General features: G+C 40.4%; 1 protein-coding gene across 4 annotated transcripts in view; it reads right to left on the bottom strand.

The window, feature by feature from the left end:
- The window catches only part of MTMR1 (myotubularin related protein 1), a 67400-nt gene that overhangs the window by 12655 nt on the left and 36542 nt on the right, over positions 1–18203 (bottom strand). For 2 of the 4 annotated variants that reach the window (XM_027845057.1, XM_027845056.1), the window contains 5 exons: positions 17899–18084; positions 15028–15234; positions 14289–14381; positions 10985–11098; positions 539–715 (listed from right to left, as the gene is read on the bottom strand). In XM_027845057.1, the coding sequence (XP_027700858.1) occupies positions 539–715; positions 10985–11098; positions 14289–14381; positions 15028–15234; positions 17899–18084 (777 nt within the window). Of the gene's footprint in view, positions 1–538; positions 716–6651; positions 8196–10984; positions 11099–14288; positions 14382–15027; positions 15235–17898; positions 18085–18203 lie in introns of those variants that run through there. The other 2 variants (XM_027845059.1, XM_027845058.1) reach the window with 2 other exon arrangements.

Below are 18203 nucleotides of genomic sequence, written 5' to 3' on the forward strand. Positions count from 1 at the left end.
TTTCTTTTTATGATGTCCTTTGTATACAGATAAGCTTATCTGAAGTACTCAAATGCTTTAGGGATTGTTCTCCTCCCACCCTTCACCTCCTCTAGTGGACAGCATCACACAAAGCAAGACAATCAAGACTCAAGTGCAGTACCTAGTAAGTGACGACTATGTGTTCTATACCACTCACATAGGAAGAGAGAGCTTGGATGAGAAAACAGAAATCGAAACACCTAAGTACAGTCACTTCAAAATAACTAATAGAATAGTACAGATCCCTGGTAAAAACTAATGAAGAACAATGCACTCACAGTTACTGAAAACAACAACAACGGTGAGATGATTAGATAAAGTGTGAGTTGGTATGTACCAGGAAATACCTCGTCAAGAGCAATGGAACAAATAAAAGATCACTCAAAAATGGGAGAAGAGAAGAAAATTTTCGCCATCATTATATGTCATTATTTATCATATATCCTTTTTTATACTATTTTTACTGGAGAAGCAAGAGAAATGGTTTTTAAAAAAATCAACAAAACATCCCAAATACCTGAGGTCTCATTCGTGGATTCCATCGGACATAATAGTTTACCCACAATTCCAAATGATTCAGACTAGCAACAGGATACAAAACGTGGTTTTCATAATTCACATAGAAGGGATTCGAAAACTCATCCAGTTGGCTGTTGATATAAGACCATAAAGATATAGTTTTTGTATTCACACCCTAGAAGGATAAATTAAAAAAAATAAATTTCTCTTCAACATTTTCCTGATATGCACAAGAATTATTACTAGTTTTACTGAATAAGATTAGAACAATGAAACAAATGAACACCTCTAATAATCATATAACAATTCAATAGCATGCGAACAAGGACATGCAAAGATGAAAAAAGACTATCCCTTGCCTTCAAGGAACTTCCATTCTAATGGAGGGGCAGGGAGAGAGGAGGAATCCAAGCCATAAACAGTAAGGAAGTAATTTAAGGAGGGAGAGGGTGAAATAAAGAAACCACAAAGGAGGTAATACCAGAGTTGAGCCTTAAGGCTAATGATTTAAGAGGTGGAGGTGAGAAAAGAATGCATATTTCCAGTAAGGTCAGATTGTGTAAGGGCACAGAGATAGAATATCAAATATAGCGAACAGCCAGTATGCCCATTTGACTGGATTGTAGAGCACACATAGGGGAATTATATCAAGTAATAGGTATGAAGCATCTAAATGCAGATGGGAGCCAGGTTTTCGAGAGCTCAAAGACCTCCAATGGTGGGGAGCCCACTACCTCCCAAGGTAGTCCACTTTACTTTTGATGAAATCACATTAGTAGGAATTTTTTTCCTGACAGCAAATCTCAGTCTTCCTTTTTGCAATTTCCACCTGCTGTTCTTGGTTCTGTCCTCTGGAACCAAATGGAACAACTTGAGTCCTTTTCCACATGACATTCTTTCAGATACTTGATTGGAAGTATCCCGGTCCCTCTGAGTCTTTTCTGCTCCAGGCTAAACATTCCCACAGTTTCCCAACCAATTCTGATGTGTCTCAAGGGCATTCACCATCCTGGATGTTCTCCTGTGAACACTCTCCATCTAATCAATATCCTTTCTCAACGGTGTTGCTCAAAACCAAGTATGACACTCAGAGGCAAAGTCGAGAGAGAGCCTATCGCCTCCTTAGGCCAGGAAGCTCTTCTGGGAGCCCAAGATCACATTAACTTTGATGGCTACCACAACACAACATTGACTCATATTGACGCTGCAGTCCACTAAAACTCTCAGTACTTTTAATAGCTATTACTAACCATGTCACTCCCATATTGTATTTATAAAGCTGATTTTTTTGAACCTGTGACTGGCTATGGGGAGGAATAAGGACAAGGAAAAGGAGGCTGACTATGAAATGGTAAGTCTGAGTGACTGGAAAGATAGAGGTATCTGTCCTCAACTGAAACAGGGAAGATAGGTAGAGGAGTGGTTTTTGGGGGGAAGATAATAAATTCCATTTTGTTCGTGTTGAATTTGAGAAACATCTGCAGACCTATGTCTTAGGAATGTTAATTTGGTGGTTGTGTGGAGGATGGATTGGAAAAGAGATATTTTAAGCAGGGAGAACAACAAGGAGGTAATTCTAATAGCCTCAGAGAGAGGCGATTCGGGCCTGTAATGGGGCCGTAGTCAATGGAAAGGAGAAAAGGGAACAGATGAAAGAGATGTTGTGGAGGTTGGATTGATAAGATTTGGCAAGTGACTGGAAGGTTAAGGGAGAGGGAAGAGTACTTAACATTTTGCAAAATACCCATCTACACATGGCTCAGATCTAGGGATGAAATCAAAGTACAAGAGACCTAGTCCTGATCTTACAGAAGCTTAGAGGCAGTTAGGCATCAATGTAAGAACATGGGATTTAGAGCTGGAAGGGATTTAGAGAAGGTTGGAAACTTGAACGTCATCCTTGACTCTTCCCTCGGCTTCACCTACTGCAGTCCATCAGTTGCCAAGTCCCATCTTTTCTACCTCCATGATGTCTGACATTCATTCTCTTCTCTCTACATTGCCACTATCCTAAATCAAGTCTTCATTATCACTTGCCGAGCCTTTGTGGACAGCATGCTGGGCCAGGAGTCAGAAAGACTAACCTGGCCTCATATACTAACTAGCTGTGTGACCCTGGGCAAGTCACTTTACTCGGTTTGCCTCAGTTTCCTCACCTGCAAAATGAGCTGGAGAAGAAAATGGTAAACTACTCCAGTATCTCCGCTAAGAAAACTCCAAAGGGGGGGGGGGGGTCATGAAGAGTCGGACACAACTGAAACGGCTAAACAACAACAGATCTGTTTCCTGTCTCCCTTCTATAATCCATCTTCCACTCAGTTGTCAAAATAATCTTCCTAAGGCATAGGTACAACCACATCACTCTCCTGCTCAACAACGTTCAGGGATTCCCTACTGCTGCTAGCATAAAAGCTTCAGAATACTGTTTCAAACCTCCCACAATCTGGATCTCGCCTAATTTCCCAGCTTTAACATAAACCTCCTACACTTACTTCATGTTTCAGCCAAAAGAACTAACCCCTGAACTCAGCAGGCTAGGCCCTTTGCCTGGAATACATTCCCCTCCTCACTTCCACCTTTCAGATTCCTTATCTTCTTTCAGGGCTTAATTCAATACCAACTCCTTCGGTTAGCCTTCCTCGATTCTTTTCTCTCCTCACATATTCCTGGTCTGTTCTCTCTTGTCCTGATCACTTCCAAAATTGCATTATACTTGGGTACAGAAGTAGGTAGCACAGTGAGCTGACAAACCAGGGTACTTGCTATCAGGAAACCAGAGATTTTTGAAGCCTGTCTTTGATATTTACTAAACCGTGTGACCCTAGACAAGTTATTTGACCGCTCTGGGCCTCAGTTTCCATGTCTATAAAACCAAAGTGCTGAACTCCATGACCTCTAAGGCCCTTTCCAGATTCAAAGCCATGATTTTTAATTTGGTGCCCAGTACACCATAAGCATTTAACAAATGTTAAACACTCGAAGGGGCATTAGAGATCATTGGGTACATTTGATAGATGAGGAAGTAAATGCTATAGAGGTCAAGTAACTTGTGCATGATCACACATGTCTAAGGAGGAGGGCAGGGATTTGAACTCAGGTCCTTTGACCCTAGACCCACGAGTTTAGTGTTCTATTCAATAAACAAATATTTTTACAGCCAAAAAATAACACAAGAGTTAGGATTGTGAATTTTTTAGCATCTTTGCTCTCATGTTAAAGCTAAATGGCAGAATGAAGGGAACATTCCATTATGGGAAGGCAGAGTTTACATAATCAGGAAAGTAAAGGCATTTGTGGAGAAGGGGACATCCTTATCCAAGGGCTGCAAAAACTTTCCCTACTAAGGTCAAATGTAATTTAATCCAACAAATTTTTAAGTAATTCATACTGTGTGCAAGGCACTGTATTATATGCTATACAATAAATGATCCCTATATTACTACATTATGTTATTTGGAAAGAATATAAACATTTGCACTGAATTGAAAACACCACAACTGGTTAACATGGCCTCACTAACATTTTATTTCTTTTAAAAAACAAAACAAACTCGCAGAAAATAACATGTAAACTTGGTGTGCTTTTTTTTTTTAATTATGCACAAGACAAGTTACTATTAAAACACAGATTAAGGAAAAAAACCAAAATATTATTCAAAAGTAAAAATAGAAAGTCAAATAAACAATTTCAATGAATTTATTTTGGGCCAACCAACTTGTCATTTAAGAGACACATACACAAAAGCATTTTATTCTGAACTTTTCATTTTTTTGGCATTTAATTAGAAATTATATTTAATAAAAAAACCCCAGCAAACACAAAACCATTAATTTCATGTTTTAGAATTTTAGTTCCTCTGGCTTTATTTTTAGATTTCTAATTCCTTTTGCACAGTGTGAGCATCTCTTTCTAGTTCAGTGATGTCAGAAATTACACTTTGAAGGAGCTTTACATTGTTCGTCAGTTTACAAAACCAGTTTAGTAACCATGAAAAGTAATAAGCAAATATTCAGCTCCACCTAGTGGAACCTAAGAGTATTTGATGATGATGATTTTTTTTTTTTTAAGAGAACTTAACAGAGTGGCCAAAATTACCCACTATAACTGTTACAACTCTACTCAGAGCAGAATTCAGTGCACGATGAGCCCATCTTGGATCTCACATAAAGGGGTTTAGTTCTGAAAATACCCAAGAATTGTTACTGGCAACTTGACCTGTGGCTGTTCTGCAGTATTAGACAAAGCTTCAGATTTGTCCAAAGGAAAAGCTGAAAACAGGCCACTAGGAGTATCAAAGACAATACAGCTAGTTATCATTAATAAAAGGAAAATGTCTATGTCAGGGGTGAGGAACCTGCAGCCTTGAGGCCACATGTGGCCCTCTAGGTCCTCAAGCGTGGCCCTTTGACTGAATCCAAACTTCACAGAAGAAATCCCCTTAATAAAAGGATTTGTTCTGTGAAGTTCGGATTCAAACACCTAGAGCAGAGGTGTCAAACTGACAAAGAAGGCCCAAACCGTATTAAAATGTAATTGGGAACGTATATGTAGAGCCTGTATCAGATTGTATACTGTCTTGGGGGGGGGCAGAAAATTTAAAACTCTAAATCTTATGGCAGTGAATGTTGAAAACTAAAAATAAATTAAAAAAAAAAGTAATTGGGGAATGTTTAACAAAAGAAAGAAAAACACAAAAAAGTATAACAGAAGGAATGTTAATTTGTGTTTTTTAAAGTCAATTTGTAGCCATAGGGATCCATTTTTATTTGAGTTTGACACCACTGGTCTAAAGAATTGCAAGCTATTAACAACCATGTGAAATATTGCTCCAAATCACTAATAATGAGAAATGTACATCAAAACAACTCCAAAGTTTCTCTTCACACACTGAGCAAATTTGATACATATGATAAAGATGGGAAAAGTCAATGTTGGAAGGTTTGTACAAAGACAAACATGCTCACACACTGTTGGTGGAAATGTGAATTGGTCCAACTAATCTAGAAAGCAATCTGGAATTATGCTAAGAAAGTGAGTAAAATATATCCTTTGACCCAGAGATGCCACTGTTAGGCATATATCACCAACTAAGTCAAGGATAGAAAGAACTGCCCCATATTATACCAAAATAATTATAGCAACATTCATTGTAACAGCAAAACACTGGGGGGATTGGGGAATGGCTTAACAAACATAGATGAATGTGATAGAATATTACTGAACCACAAGAAATGATAAATATGAAGAACTTAGTGGGGCATGGAAAGACTTATATAAATGGGTACAAAGTAAACTAAACCAAAAAAATAACATTCACAATGACTACAGCAATGTAAATTGAAAGAATACCAATAATAAGACCCCCAAATGCTGTACAATTAAAATAACCAACTCTGGCAGTGAAGAGGAGATGAGAATGGGCCTCCTTTCCTTCTTTTCAGGGGTGAAACACAGCATATATTTCACACTTGATTAAAGTGTTAATCAGTTTTAATGAACGGCTTGTTTTTAAAACTCTTTTTGTTATTTGGGGGTGGGGGCTATATTCGGAAACTGAAGCGACCAAAAAACAAAAAAAAAAAACCCCAACCCAAAAATAACTAACCACAGATGCCTTTCCACTGCCCAGAGGATCAGAAGACAAACTTCTGAATCAGGCAGTTAAGACTCTCAACAGGCTCCAATCCTGCCTCACATACTCCCCTTCATCCATTCTATACATTTCAGTCGACCTCGCCACGAGCCGTCCCTCATTCTCACCCTTCCTCGTCTTCTTTCATGGTTCAGTCCAGACGTCACCCGCTCTGTGAAGTCATTCCTATCTCCTCTGAGTTGTTAATGCCTTCTCCCGCAAATTCTCTTACACTCACACTTACAGATTCTATGACAGTAGAGTCTAAGCTCCTTGAGGGCAGGGATGGTTTCATTTTCGTCTTTAATAATAATACCTAGCATTTTTATAGTGCTTTAGGGTTTGCAAAGCACTTCACAGAAGTTTAATCCTCACAACCCTGGAAGATAGGTGCTATTATAAGCCTTATTGTACAGATGAAGAAACTGGGGCAGACAGGTTAAGTAACTTGCCAAGGCCGCACAGCTAGCACGTATCTGAGGTTGGATTTGAACTCGGGTCTTCCTGACTCTGGGTCCAGCACTTTATCCACTGTGCCACCTAGATGCCTTTGTAGCTGATGGAGAGAATACCTACATAGATAAGGTCACAGATCCATAGAAGCATTAGGGGCCCAAGCTGGCTAACTAACTTTCATCCCCCTCCAGGTTCTGCTTCTGTCTTTCCAGACTTTGCCACCATACCTCAGCTGCTGACTTGCCCTGCATCTTCCCTCTTCTAACCCTGGAATATCTTGGCTGGGCAAGTCCTCCCCTCCCACTGGTAAATTCCTCTTGGGGCCTCCATTTTGGGGAGGGGTTTAGGGTGGCCTACTTTTATTCCTCTGCTGTCTCAGCCTCTGATTTTACAGACTTCTGACACTCCAACTGTCCCACTCTTTTTTAGCTCCCTACCGTGTTATCTGCCCCCTTGAGAACATAATCCCTCTCCTTGAAGACAGGGACTGTCTCTCTTTTTGCTTGTATTTGTATCCCCACCACCTAGTACAAATGCTTGTTGCCCTGTCTTGCCACGACAGTATCCCTAATGCTCAGCAGGGTGTTTGCTGCATTGAATTCCCCCTTTACTCCTAGTTCTGCCTTTGGGGGCCAAGAAAAACAAGTTTAATTTCCTCTCTCCTGTGACAGTCCTTCAGATACTTGAGAATAGCCAGCATGTTCCTCTGGAGTCTTCTCAAGGCTAACTATTCCCAATTGCTTCAACTCACCTTCCAATACAATGATTTGGAAGCTATTCACATTCATAACTGCTCTTCTTCGGAAACTTCCCAGTTTATCCAGGTCCTTCCTAAAATATGGCATCCAAAATTGAATACACTCCTCCAGACATGTCCTGACCAGGTCAAAGGGTAGTGGGCGCATTCACTTCTATCACTTACATGATCATTAAATTCCTTATATCAGTGCACAACTCCTCTACAACTCAGGAGATGATCTTTGAGAGATGCTGTAACCAAAAAGTTACCAAGCCACCTTGTGATGAGGCTCCCTAAACATAGCTAGATAGGTCCCTGACCCTCAGACAGAGTTAATTAGTGTCCACTTCATTTCATTAGGACTTGCCACAGCTTGTGTTCTGCTCATGCAGCCTCTGAGAATGCAGGGTCACTTCTGTGCAAGGCATCAGATGATAATTTAAATAGAGGGCAATACCTAAACGTAAATTAGTTAACTTTTCCCTGTGAAGATTTATCATAGACCTCTAGGCAAAGTTCAGTGATACCCTGCCCGTTCCCGCCCCACCTACTGCCATTTCAAAGGGCAAATTCACAGGATATCAAAAAGGTAATCCAAAATCAAAATCAGTAGCAGGACAAGTCATTCATAGGAGAGGGTAATTCAACAGAATAAAACTGAATTTGACATTGACCAAGCATCCATTACGGGCAGTGCTTTATATTACGCACTGGGGACAGAAAGACAAAAATGAAAAACTCTCTCTGCCTTCAAAGAACTCGAATTCCAAAGGAATGTAGAAGAGGGCAAATCTGGACATGCTGAATTCAGACAAAGCAGTCGGCTCTCTACAGAAAGAAGAGCAAGGGATGGTTAGGGTCAGGTTCCTTAGTGCCCGCACACTGCCAAGACAGGCGTACCAGGCCTGCTTTTACCCAGTGTCTGAAGGTGAAATTTAGCCACTTGTCCAGCGCTCCAGACACATACAAAGTTGGGGAACCATTGTGGAATTGTTCTGATCAGAACTTCAATATGAAAGGATTAACTGTAGTAGATCCATATATGTTAGCACAGTCAAGAGAGACTCTCAGATAGTTGCCAGGGGCTGATGGACTGCATGGCTGATTGGTTTGGTTAAAAGTTATGGTCTAAATGATGCTGGGGAGCTCCTGCTGCATAGCATGTCAAGGTTATTCTAACACTTTTGGTTGTAAGAGAAAGATGAAAGCCCCCTCAAGCTTTTATTATTTTCAGAATTGGAGAATCGCAGAGTTGAAAGCAACTAGAAGACATCTACTTCAACCCAGACCCGAAAAAGAATTCCTCTCTGCAATATACCCAACAAGTGATCAAACATAGTCTTTGAAGGCCTTCGACGAGGGGGTACTAACCTGCCGCTTCCCAAGGGTGACCCATTTGATTTCAGGATAGTTCTAATTGTCAGGTAGTTGTTTGTTTGCTCTTTTCCTGACCTCAAATCTAAATCTGCCTCTGCAACTTCCACTCATTGCTCCTAGATGTCCTCTGGGGCTAAAGAGAACAAGTTTAATCCCTCTTTCATACAAGAGCCCTTCAAATACTTAAAGACAGATATCATGATTGCTAAGTCTTCTGTTCTCCAGGCTAAACATCCCCAGAGTCCCTTCAACTAATTCTCCAATGGCACAATCTTACGGCCCTTCACTATCCTGGTTACCCTCCTTTGGATGTTTTCCAGCTTCCTAAAATGTGGCATCTGGAACCAAATACAACATACAACATGGCCTGACCAGGACCAGGTATAGTGTGAATATCATCGAACTGCTACCAGACCCTAGGCACCTCTCAATGAGGCCGAGATCGCATTAGTTTTCTTGGCTGACACAACCCAAGGTGAACTTGCTCTTTAGAAAAGTCCTCCCCCTTTCCCCACTGGGGAATGGTTTGTCTTTGTGTCTACGGAAGTTCACCTGTGAGCCCTTCCAATTCTTTCTGGGCTGACTTCTCCTGCAGAACTTTACTCCATCAATGGTGACCTACCTCTCCTTTCTCTGAGCCTTCTGAAATCCTATTCTCTTAAGATGCAAGCTGCATGGCAGACTTCATGTATACCTGGCTTTCCTTGCCCTTTCTGCTTTCCCTTCCTTTGCACAAAGGAATAAAAAAGGAGTTATTAATTAGATGACAGGGTGTGTGTGTGTGTATGTGTTGCAGGGAGGGATAAAAGTATTTAAGTGACTACAGACAAGTATTTACTGCACTATAATCAGTCTTTTAATGTAGTCAGATCTTACTGATCCCTCTCTGACTAATCAAAGAAAATAACAATTAAATCATAATTTATATTGATAATTGCTCTGCTCTCATCTTGCTTCTCTAGTAGGCACTGTGCTAGTGTCAATTTGTAGAAATATGAAGTGGTTTGTGGTTTACTGTACAAACCTTTTTTCACATTCCACAGAATAAGCCAGTAGAAAATAACTGAATATACCTTTATCTTTGGAATTTTTACCTTATACGATGCTATTGTACTTCACTATACAAAATGCTGAAAAAGCTTTGCAAATCATTATTCTTAACATCATTTAAATGATTTCTGTAGATGACAGGATTTAAGAGTAACCAATAAGGGATCAGCTATAATATAGCATTATACCACTAGAATGACAGTGATAACATCCTTCTTTTGTTTTCTATTAATGAACTGGACATTAAAGGCTCTGGAAGAATATCAAGGATATTTAAAGCTAATGAATAAACGATTCATTTGACATTTCTGCAGAGTAGGAAAGTTCACTTTCCTTACAGAATATTTTGTCTTCAAATCTAAAGCTTTCTGTTGCGCGTAAGTCACTTGATATTTTTCGTTCGGTCATTTTTCAGTCATGTCCGACTCTCTGTGACCCTATTTTGGGGTTTTCTTGGCAGAGATACTGCAGTGGTTTGCCATTTCCTTCTCCAGCTCATCTTACTGATGAGGAAACTGAGGCATACAGGATGAAGTACCCAGAGTCACACAGCTATTAAGCGTCTGAGGCCAGATTTGAACTCAGGAAGATGAGCCTTCCTGACCCAAGGCTGGGCACTCTATTCACTGCAGCACCATCTAGCAGCCCCACACTTAAAATAGTCACTTTTAATTCAGGAAGATTGTTCATTTAGCTTATGAAAATACCTATGCCATTTTTCCTCTCCTTCCCCCATATTAGATCACTTCTCTGATTATGATCTCAGAAGGGCTAGGAGCTAAAATACAACTCTACACAATATCTGGCACCAGTTCCTGTCACAGGTTTGATGGCAGAGAAGGTTAAACTACTGGCTAAACTAAAGTTCTTAGATTATCCATTGATTTTATTTACTCATGTACCTTTCTGCTAAGAGCCATAGAAAATCTCTTTGAAACAAAAAACCCTAAAATCATACAAGAGATAGCTTTGGTCATCTGGTTCAACCCCTTGATTTATAGATGAAGAAATTGAGGCCCAAGGAAGGTAAAGTCACTTGGCCAGCGTCAAACAGCTAGTTAGTGAGAAACTCAGAGGCAGAACCCAATTCTCTTGACTTCTAGTCCTGTATTCTCTCCACTAAAGCCACCTGACTAGAAAAACATCTGGATGAACATCATAAATACAAAATAAAAGTAGGGCATCTTTACCTCTTTTAACCGTTGCTGTTCACAGTTGCACAGAAAAGTCCCAAAGAGACAACTGTAAAGGTGATCCAAGATGGTAATCAAGAAGAGTTCGTTGAATTCAAATGCCGAAGGAAACTTAAAAAGAGGAGGAAACATTTGCTTTAGATTGCAAGCACACAACCTAAAACACAACTCTAAAAACGCTCAGCCATAGCTAAGCATCTGACCAAAGGTGAACAGATGGTGACTATTTGGCAAGAAAGGAAAAGCCCTTTGTCTGCTTAACTCTGTTGGCTTTTGACAATTTCAACAAAGAATTGGAAAGTAGGTTAGGGCTTGCTGATAGCTTGAAACAAAGAAAAGGTCTAGAGCTCAAAGAGATTTTGTCTAAAACCTCCCAGGCAATAGTGGAATGTATTAGTCAGTGTGGTGATAGTGCAGAATGAGAAGTGTACCTGGCCAACCCTCTGTCGCTTGAAGTCATGGGCTGGTACAGTGCTCTATGGGCTTGACACTGAAATTGGCCTCCAACATTTATTTTTGCCACTATCGCTTTTTATTATTGCTTTATGGGGGTCTGAATAAATTCTTACCTACCCCCACTGTCCTGCAGCTGGGAGCTAGCAGGTGTTCTGTGTTTGAACAGTCTGGCAACCAGTGTTTTTGTGTTACCTAGACACGGAAAGATCATGGCAGGTGGAGAAAGGCTCCTCAGAGGTCAGCTGGCCTGACCCATTTCTCAACAGGAATCCTCTCAACAGTATCTCAGACAAGTGGTCCACCAGCCTCTGCTGGAAGACCTCCAGGGATAATATGTTGTGACTCGTGTTAACACACAAAATAAGACGCACAACAAATACCATCCGATTGGGATTTCGCTACAGCAGAGGTGGCAGGATCAGACATCCCTACCTAAAGTGACAGTTGGACAAATGTGTCCCTTAGGTAATTTTTGGAGGCCACGTTGCCTTGCTCTGAAGGTGAAGTCCTGCTGTTTCCCCTTTTCATGGGCCAATATCCTTGGGATCCTGGCTTGCACCTTTCCTGCAGTGTTACTGACTACTCAGGCAGCTGTAATTAATTCTGTGCCGCTCTGAAAACACCCTTTAGTGATAGAAAGAAATAGTAATTAAGTTAAAACAATGGGAGGGGGAGTCCCAGCAGCTGATGATTGTTGCTCTGCTCTCTTCCCCTCAAAAGGTGTTTGATGTTTATTTGAAAGCACCTGACAACAACATTCACTATCTTTTCAAGGATAAAACAAAACCCCAAGTCAGAAGTTTGTATTGCATTTGTGTACATTAGTAAAGTTCAGTTTTCCCGACTCTGTAGCACTTAACTGGAAAAACAACAACAAAAAACTGTGGCAGAGAGGCTGGGGGGTGGGGGTTGGCCTGAGGTCAGAAGAGCTGGCTTCAAGCCTTCCTTCTGAAGGGTCCTGGCTGTGTGACCCTGGGGAGGTCACTGAATCTCTCAGGGCTCCAGACAACTTCCAAGATCCTAAGCTCCTGCTCTGCAGCTTAGGATCTTGGAAAGAAAATCACATTTTGTTTTTATCATTAGTGTGCATCTTAACTTGCATAATTCATTTGACAGATTATTTATTCAGTAGCCAATTAAATATATATATAAAATTTAAGAAGCAGATGTTCCTATTACTCCACAGTGTGCCCAAATCTTAGTGAAGTTTGAAGCTTTAAGAGTGTAAAAACAGTCTTAATTGAAAGAAACTTTAACAGTTTAAAACTGCACTAAGCCTTAGGGTACTTCATATTTTCATACAGGGCTTCTGGATTTAAAAATCAGTTAGCAATGATTTTTAAAAATTAATTACATTCTTATTGCAACTATATTAAGGACAAATGAATGCTCGCAAAACCAATATAGTCAACATTGAGTTGTCCAGTCCTTTGTCCATCACTGGTCTGAAGAAGTCATGGGAAAACCTGGCCCTGGACCACCCTCCAACACCTGAATCTGCAGTTAGCTGGATTGTCTTCATGCTGGTGTCTAGCAGTAATGGAGATGTTCTTTACCCTAATCTTGAGCTGCAGATAATGGCATGTTACAAATGAAGATGTGGCCAGGAGATGGGGGGGGGCAGGGTGTAAAAGAGAAACAGACAGAGTGAGGGCTAGAGACAGAAGGAACCCTAAAGAGCATCTCCTCCAAGTTCTGAGGCTTCTGAATGCTCTGAATTGAGGCCTTTTTTGGTCTCCTCTTGTTGCTGTCATCCTGCCTGCCTGCACAGGTTCTCCTCCTTCTCCTTACTCCTGCTGCTCTTCTCATGTGTCATTTATAGTATGTAAGCTGGGAATCAAACAACTCAGTTCGTTCTCGTAGTACATAAAGGAAGAGTAAACTGGTTCTGAGGGAAGCATTTGTCTTATAAACAAAGCCCATGAAGTATGTGAAATGTGGATTTTGCTTCCTCCAAGGCAGATCTCTTTGCTTACTTCTGAGTTCTGGGCCATATTACAGATTAGGTTGCCAGAAATGTGACCTCTGGATAAGTGAGTTTGTCCCATAATTTTATTACTTTTAGTTTTTGTGGCAATAATTCAGTGGAGGGATTCCATGTATTTGTACAAGCAGAGGCTTGGGTCCTCTCAGCCCAGGGCCATAAAGAGAATTAGAAGACAACCTGATGGTGCAAAAGTGGTTGGGGATGTCACTGGAAATGCATATGGGCCTTTTAATCTAGCAATATCACTACTGAGCATACACCCCAAAGAGGTCAAGGACAGAAGGAAAGACACATACGTACAAAAATGTTTACAGAAGCACTTTTTGTGGTAGCAAAGAACTGAAAACAATGTGGTATTCTACCAATTGGGGAATGGCTGAGGAAATTGTGGCATGTGGCATGGAAGACTGTTGTGCTTCTAAATGAGTATGAAGAATTCGGAGTCTTGGGAAGCCTTGTAAGAACCGATGCAAAGTGAAGTTAGTAGAACCAGGAAAATAGTTCACAAGAAATCACAACACCATGAAGGAAAGCAACTTAGAAAGACAGAACAATTGATCAAAGTCAAAAGCAATTATGACTCTAGAAGAATGATGATAAAGCAGGTCCCCCACCTGTCAGCAGAAAAGGTAGAGAGAGAGGACAACACACATTCTCAGAAAGTGCTCTGTTGAAATACAATCAAACTGAGTGAAACAGGATCAAAGAATCCCAATCTTTCCATCAATGAATACATAAAGCTCATCTTAATTCTACCGGGGAACTTCACTGAAAATATAGCTAATCTTCAACCTCATTATAAAATATCTTAACTAAAAGACCACACATATTTGCATGATACTTTCTAAAGTCTCTTACCTGTTTTGTCATTTGCCAGACACAATCAATAAACTGCAGAAATATAGGAGATCTATCAGCATCTGCATGGTTGTCATCACCATGGCCTACTCTCTTTTAAAAAGAAAAAAAACAAGTTACATATGTATGTATATTAGGTGTATAATGTAAGTAACTTTTTTCTTATTTGGGGACTTTTCCAGTCTCTCTACTGTGCCCTAAGATGTTGATGTCTTGTCATTTTCTTTCACATAAATGAGGTAATTAAAGAAATATGCATATGATCAACAAGCTTATATGATTTAAAAAATATTTTTAAGCCTGGCCACCTGCAAAGGACATACATAGAAATCCTTTATCTACATTGATTGGCAACTGATCACATAAACACAAAGTAACTACTTGAAGAACTTTTAAAAGCTCCTTCTCTTCTCAACAGTACTGACAAACCCGAGAGAGACCCACAATCACTATGCTTTTAACTAAAAGACAAAATGTCACCTTTGAGTTCACTCCAAAGCAAACCCCAGTGCAAACTAACTACAAACAGCTAGCTGGTTCCTGGATATTTATTTAGGAGTTAGCTATAATTGCAATGGGGACACAGAAGGAAGGTATAAAAATATCCCATCAGAAACACTACGAATTTCACATTTTGTGTTATTCTATTATAGTAACCCACCATTTCTAGTATAGAACAGGAAATATATTGAAGATGATGACATCACAGCTAACTACTAACCAAATGATCTCAGCTTACCAATGCAAACCTGTGCCCAAAGCTCGTCCACTCTTTTTCTACAAGGGCCTCAAATCCTTGAATGGTGCGGTAATAGCTGTCCAACATAAGCATAGCCAGAGATGTGAGCTGTGCTGTTCTATCCCAGCCGTCACTGCAATGGATCACCACAGAAGTTTTTCCAGATTCTATTTTGTCAGCAATTCTTACTGCTCCAGCAAGAAGCATCTTCAGAAAAGAAAGCAGACACTTTTAACACCTTCTAATTAAAAAAAAAAAGTTTCATGTCCACTTAATAGGAATGCAGGTATTCTAAACCTTCTGTTCACTCCTCAAGCCATTTTCATCATCCCCTTCTCCAATTCTTCTAAACATAGGACTTCACCTAATATTTCACTGAAAGAACTGTTCATTTGTTTGAATTCCTTTTTCTCTCTAATTCCAGACTTTAAATCACCTGATCATCCCTATTCTTGCCTCCTTTTCTCCTGTCTCAGGGGATGAGGTGGCTCTTCTCACTGTCTGACCTTGGATAAAGCACTCAACCAAACTCTCTAAGCATATATACTTGCCTGTAAAATGGGCATAATAGTACCTACCCTCACAGGGTTACTTTGAGGATCAAATGAGGTAATGTAATGTAAATCAAACCTTAAAATATTAAGTGTGAGCCACCATCATTATTATGATTCTCTTTGCTTCTCTACTTATGCCCTTGAGCTGACTGTCTTCTATCTCAATTATACCCCTTTCTCTGAATTTTCAACCTCTCATCCTTCTCCGATACTCACCTGCAAAGGAAGTGTCAGTAGTCACCTCTTGCTTTTAGAATAAAATAGCTCCTGTTTGGCCTTTAAAGCCTTTCCCAATCTGGCTCCTGCTGAGGCATCCAGACTGATTCAACATTACTCCTCCTCTCCTACTCTATGCTCCTACTTTTCAGGTTCCATGTCTCTATGAACTCATAGTTCCCTTCAAGGCTCAACTGAGGTAGTAACTCCTTCAAGTGGCCTCTTCTGATCCGCCCCCCCCCCCCAGTTTTTATTGTTTCTGTCCTGCAGTTCTACATCTCTAAACATGCTCTAACCCCTCAAAAGAATGTAAGGGCCCAGGGTAGGGATGGAGAATCTGTGGCCCTCTAGGTCCTCAAGTGTGACCCTTTGACTTAATAAAAGGATTTGTTCTGTGAAGTTTGGATTCAGTCAAAAGGTCATGCTTGAGGACCTAGAGGGCCACATGTGGCTTCCAGGCCCGCAAGCCCAGGGTGTAGGGCCTGTCTCACTTTGGTATCAGTGTCCTACAGCACTTTAAAGTTTGCACGGAGCTTTATATACATTCTCATCTGAGCATAGTGGCAACAATGTGATGAAGCTAGCACAGATAACATCCCTATTTTACAAACGAGAATATTGAGGCTAATAAAGTAACTTGTCCATGTTTACATAGCTTTGAAGTGTCAGAGGCTTTCTGAACCCAAGTCTCTCCTGACTCCAATTCCAACACTGTTGACAATGCCATGCTGTCTTAGGATGGTTACGTTAGGATAGAATGTCATAAGATATAATTACTAAGAATTCATTATTAATTAAAGAGTAGAATATCTAGCATCTTATTTAGTTTAACCTTTAACCCAATGCATGAACCTACCCTTCCACATCCCTGACAAGCAGTCAGCCAACTTCTCTATCTGAACATCTTTAGCAAAGGCAGCTGACTACTCTGCAAGGCAGGCCATTTTGGTTTTGATCAGCTACATGGATGAACTTCCTAATAAAGATATCGAGCATTAAGCTGACTCCTTATACTATTGGCCCATTACTCAGTGATTTTTCCTCTGGAAATAAGCAAAATAAATCTCGTCTACATGATAGGTCTTCAGATCTTTGAAGGTAGCTTACTGTGTTCTCCCAGTCCTATCTTCTCCAAGCTTAACACCCCTAGTTCCTTAAACAACCAGCCAAATGAATGTTTGTCGAGGGCAGACACTGCTTGTTTCTTCTGTCTTCCTAGCAGCTAGCAAGTGTCTGGCCCAGAGAAGGTGCTGGAGAGGATCCCTCAGACGTTATGGTCAAGACTCCTCTTACCATCCTGGCTGCCCTACTCTGAAGGTTTTTGTCCTGGCCTATTATTGCCCTTTTTGGAGTGAGGGGCCCAGAATTACACAACACAGTGGATGTGTAGTCTGAGACACAAACAGCAGCTGTTCTACTACCATTCTGATCTGAGACACTATGCTCCTCATCACAGGGCACTTCTTGGCATCCACTGTTGAGTCTTCGGTTCGGTATTAAACCCTTGGATCTTTCTCACTCCAAGTGCTGTCTAGCCACGTCTCTTCTGTCCTGTCCTTGTACAGCTGATTTTTTTTTAAATCTAAAATTAAAAGGAATGGACAGATATGCACACATGTGCGTGTGCATGCTTTATACTTGTTTCCTCTGTGTTCCTTGAGGACAAGCCCCGTTTCCTTTCTGAGTTTGTGTCTCCAGGGCCTCAGAATGGCCAGAGAAGCCTGTCTGTTGGGTGAGCTGGGAAGCGTGCTGAGGAAGGAAAGCTTGAATCCTGGTTCAGCTACTTACAATCCAAGTCAATTAACTACTCAGAGTCTCAGTTTCTTAATCTTTTAAACATATGTTGGACTACATGACGTGTGTAAGGTCACTTTTCACTCTAAAGCCACGTTGTCATTTAAGTGACAACATCCCTGTTCTGAAGCACTGCCTCTGAACACCTCTTCCTCCACCCCCAAGGACACATCAAGATTTCTGTTCATAGAAACAGAGGAAAAGAGAATCCAAGAGATACATTCATCCGTAAGATTAACGCCAGCATAGTTTTGCTACAGTCACACAAAATTTTAATAGCACAGTTTTAAGATGGAAGTTCTTTTACCCTTATATATTCCAACCAATGTGTTGCATCCACGTTGGACAGCCATTTGGCCTCATCAATCGAAGGATAAACAATTTCTTTCAATTTACGTAATGATTCTCTCATCACATGAATATTATGAATTTCCAAGAATATCAGCTCAGCATTTGGATAGGCACTTTCACTTTCGTATCCTCCACCTTTTGCCTGTTTAAAATAAATTAACATGCTCATAGTTTATCTAGACTTTCTCCTTTCTGTACAGAAAAAAATATTAAAACTATTCACAGAAACAATGACTGGTGCCCTACAGCCTCCCAAGTTTT

Source organism: Vombatus ursinus, unplaced genomic scaffold (assembly GCF_900497805.2).
Source record: "Vombatus ursinus unplaced genomic scaffold, bare-nosed wombat genome assembly UNPS02014951.1, whole genome shotgun sequence".
NCBI lineage: Eukaryota > Metazoa > Chordata > Mammalia > Diprotodontia > Vombatidae > Vombatus > Vombatus ursinus.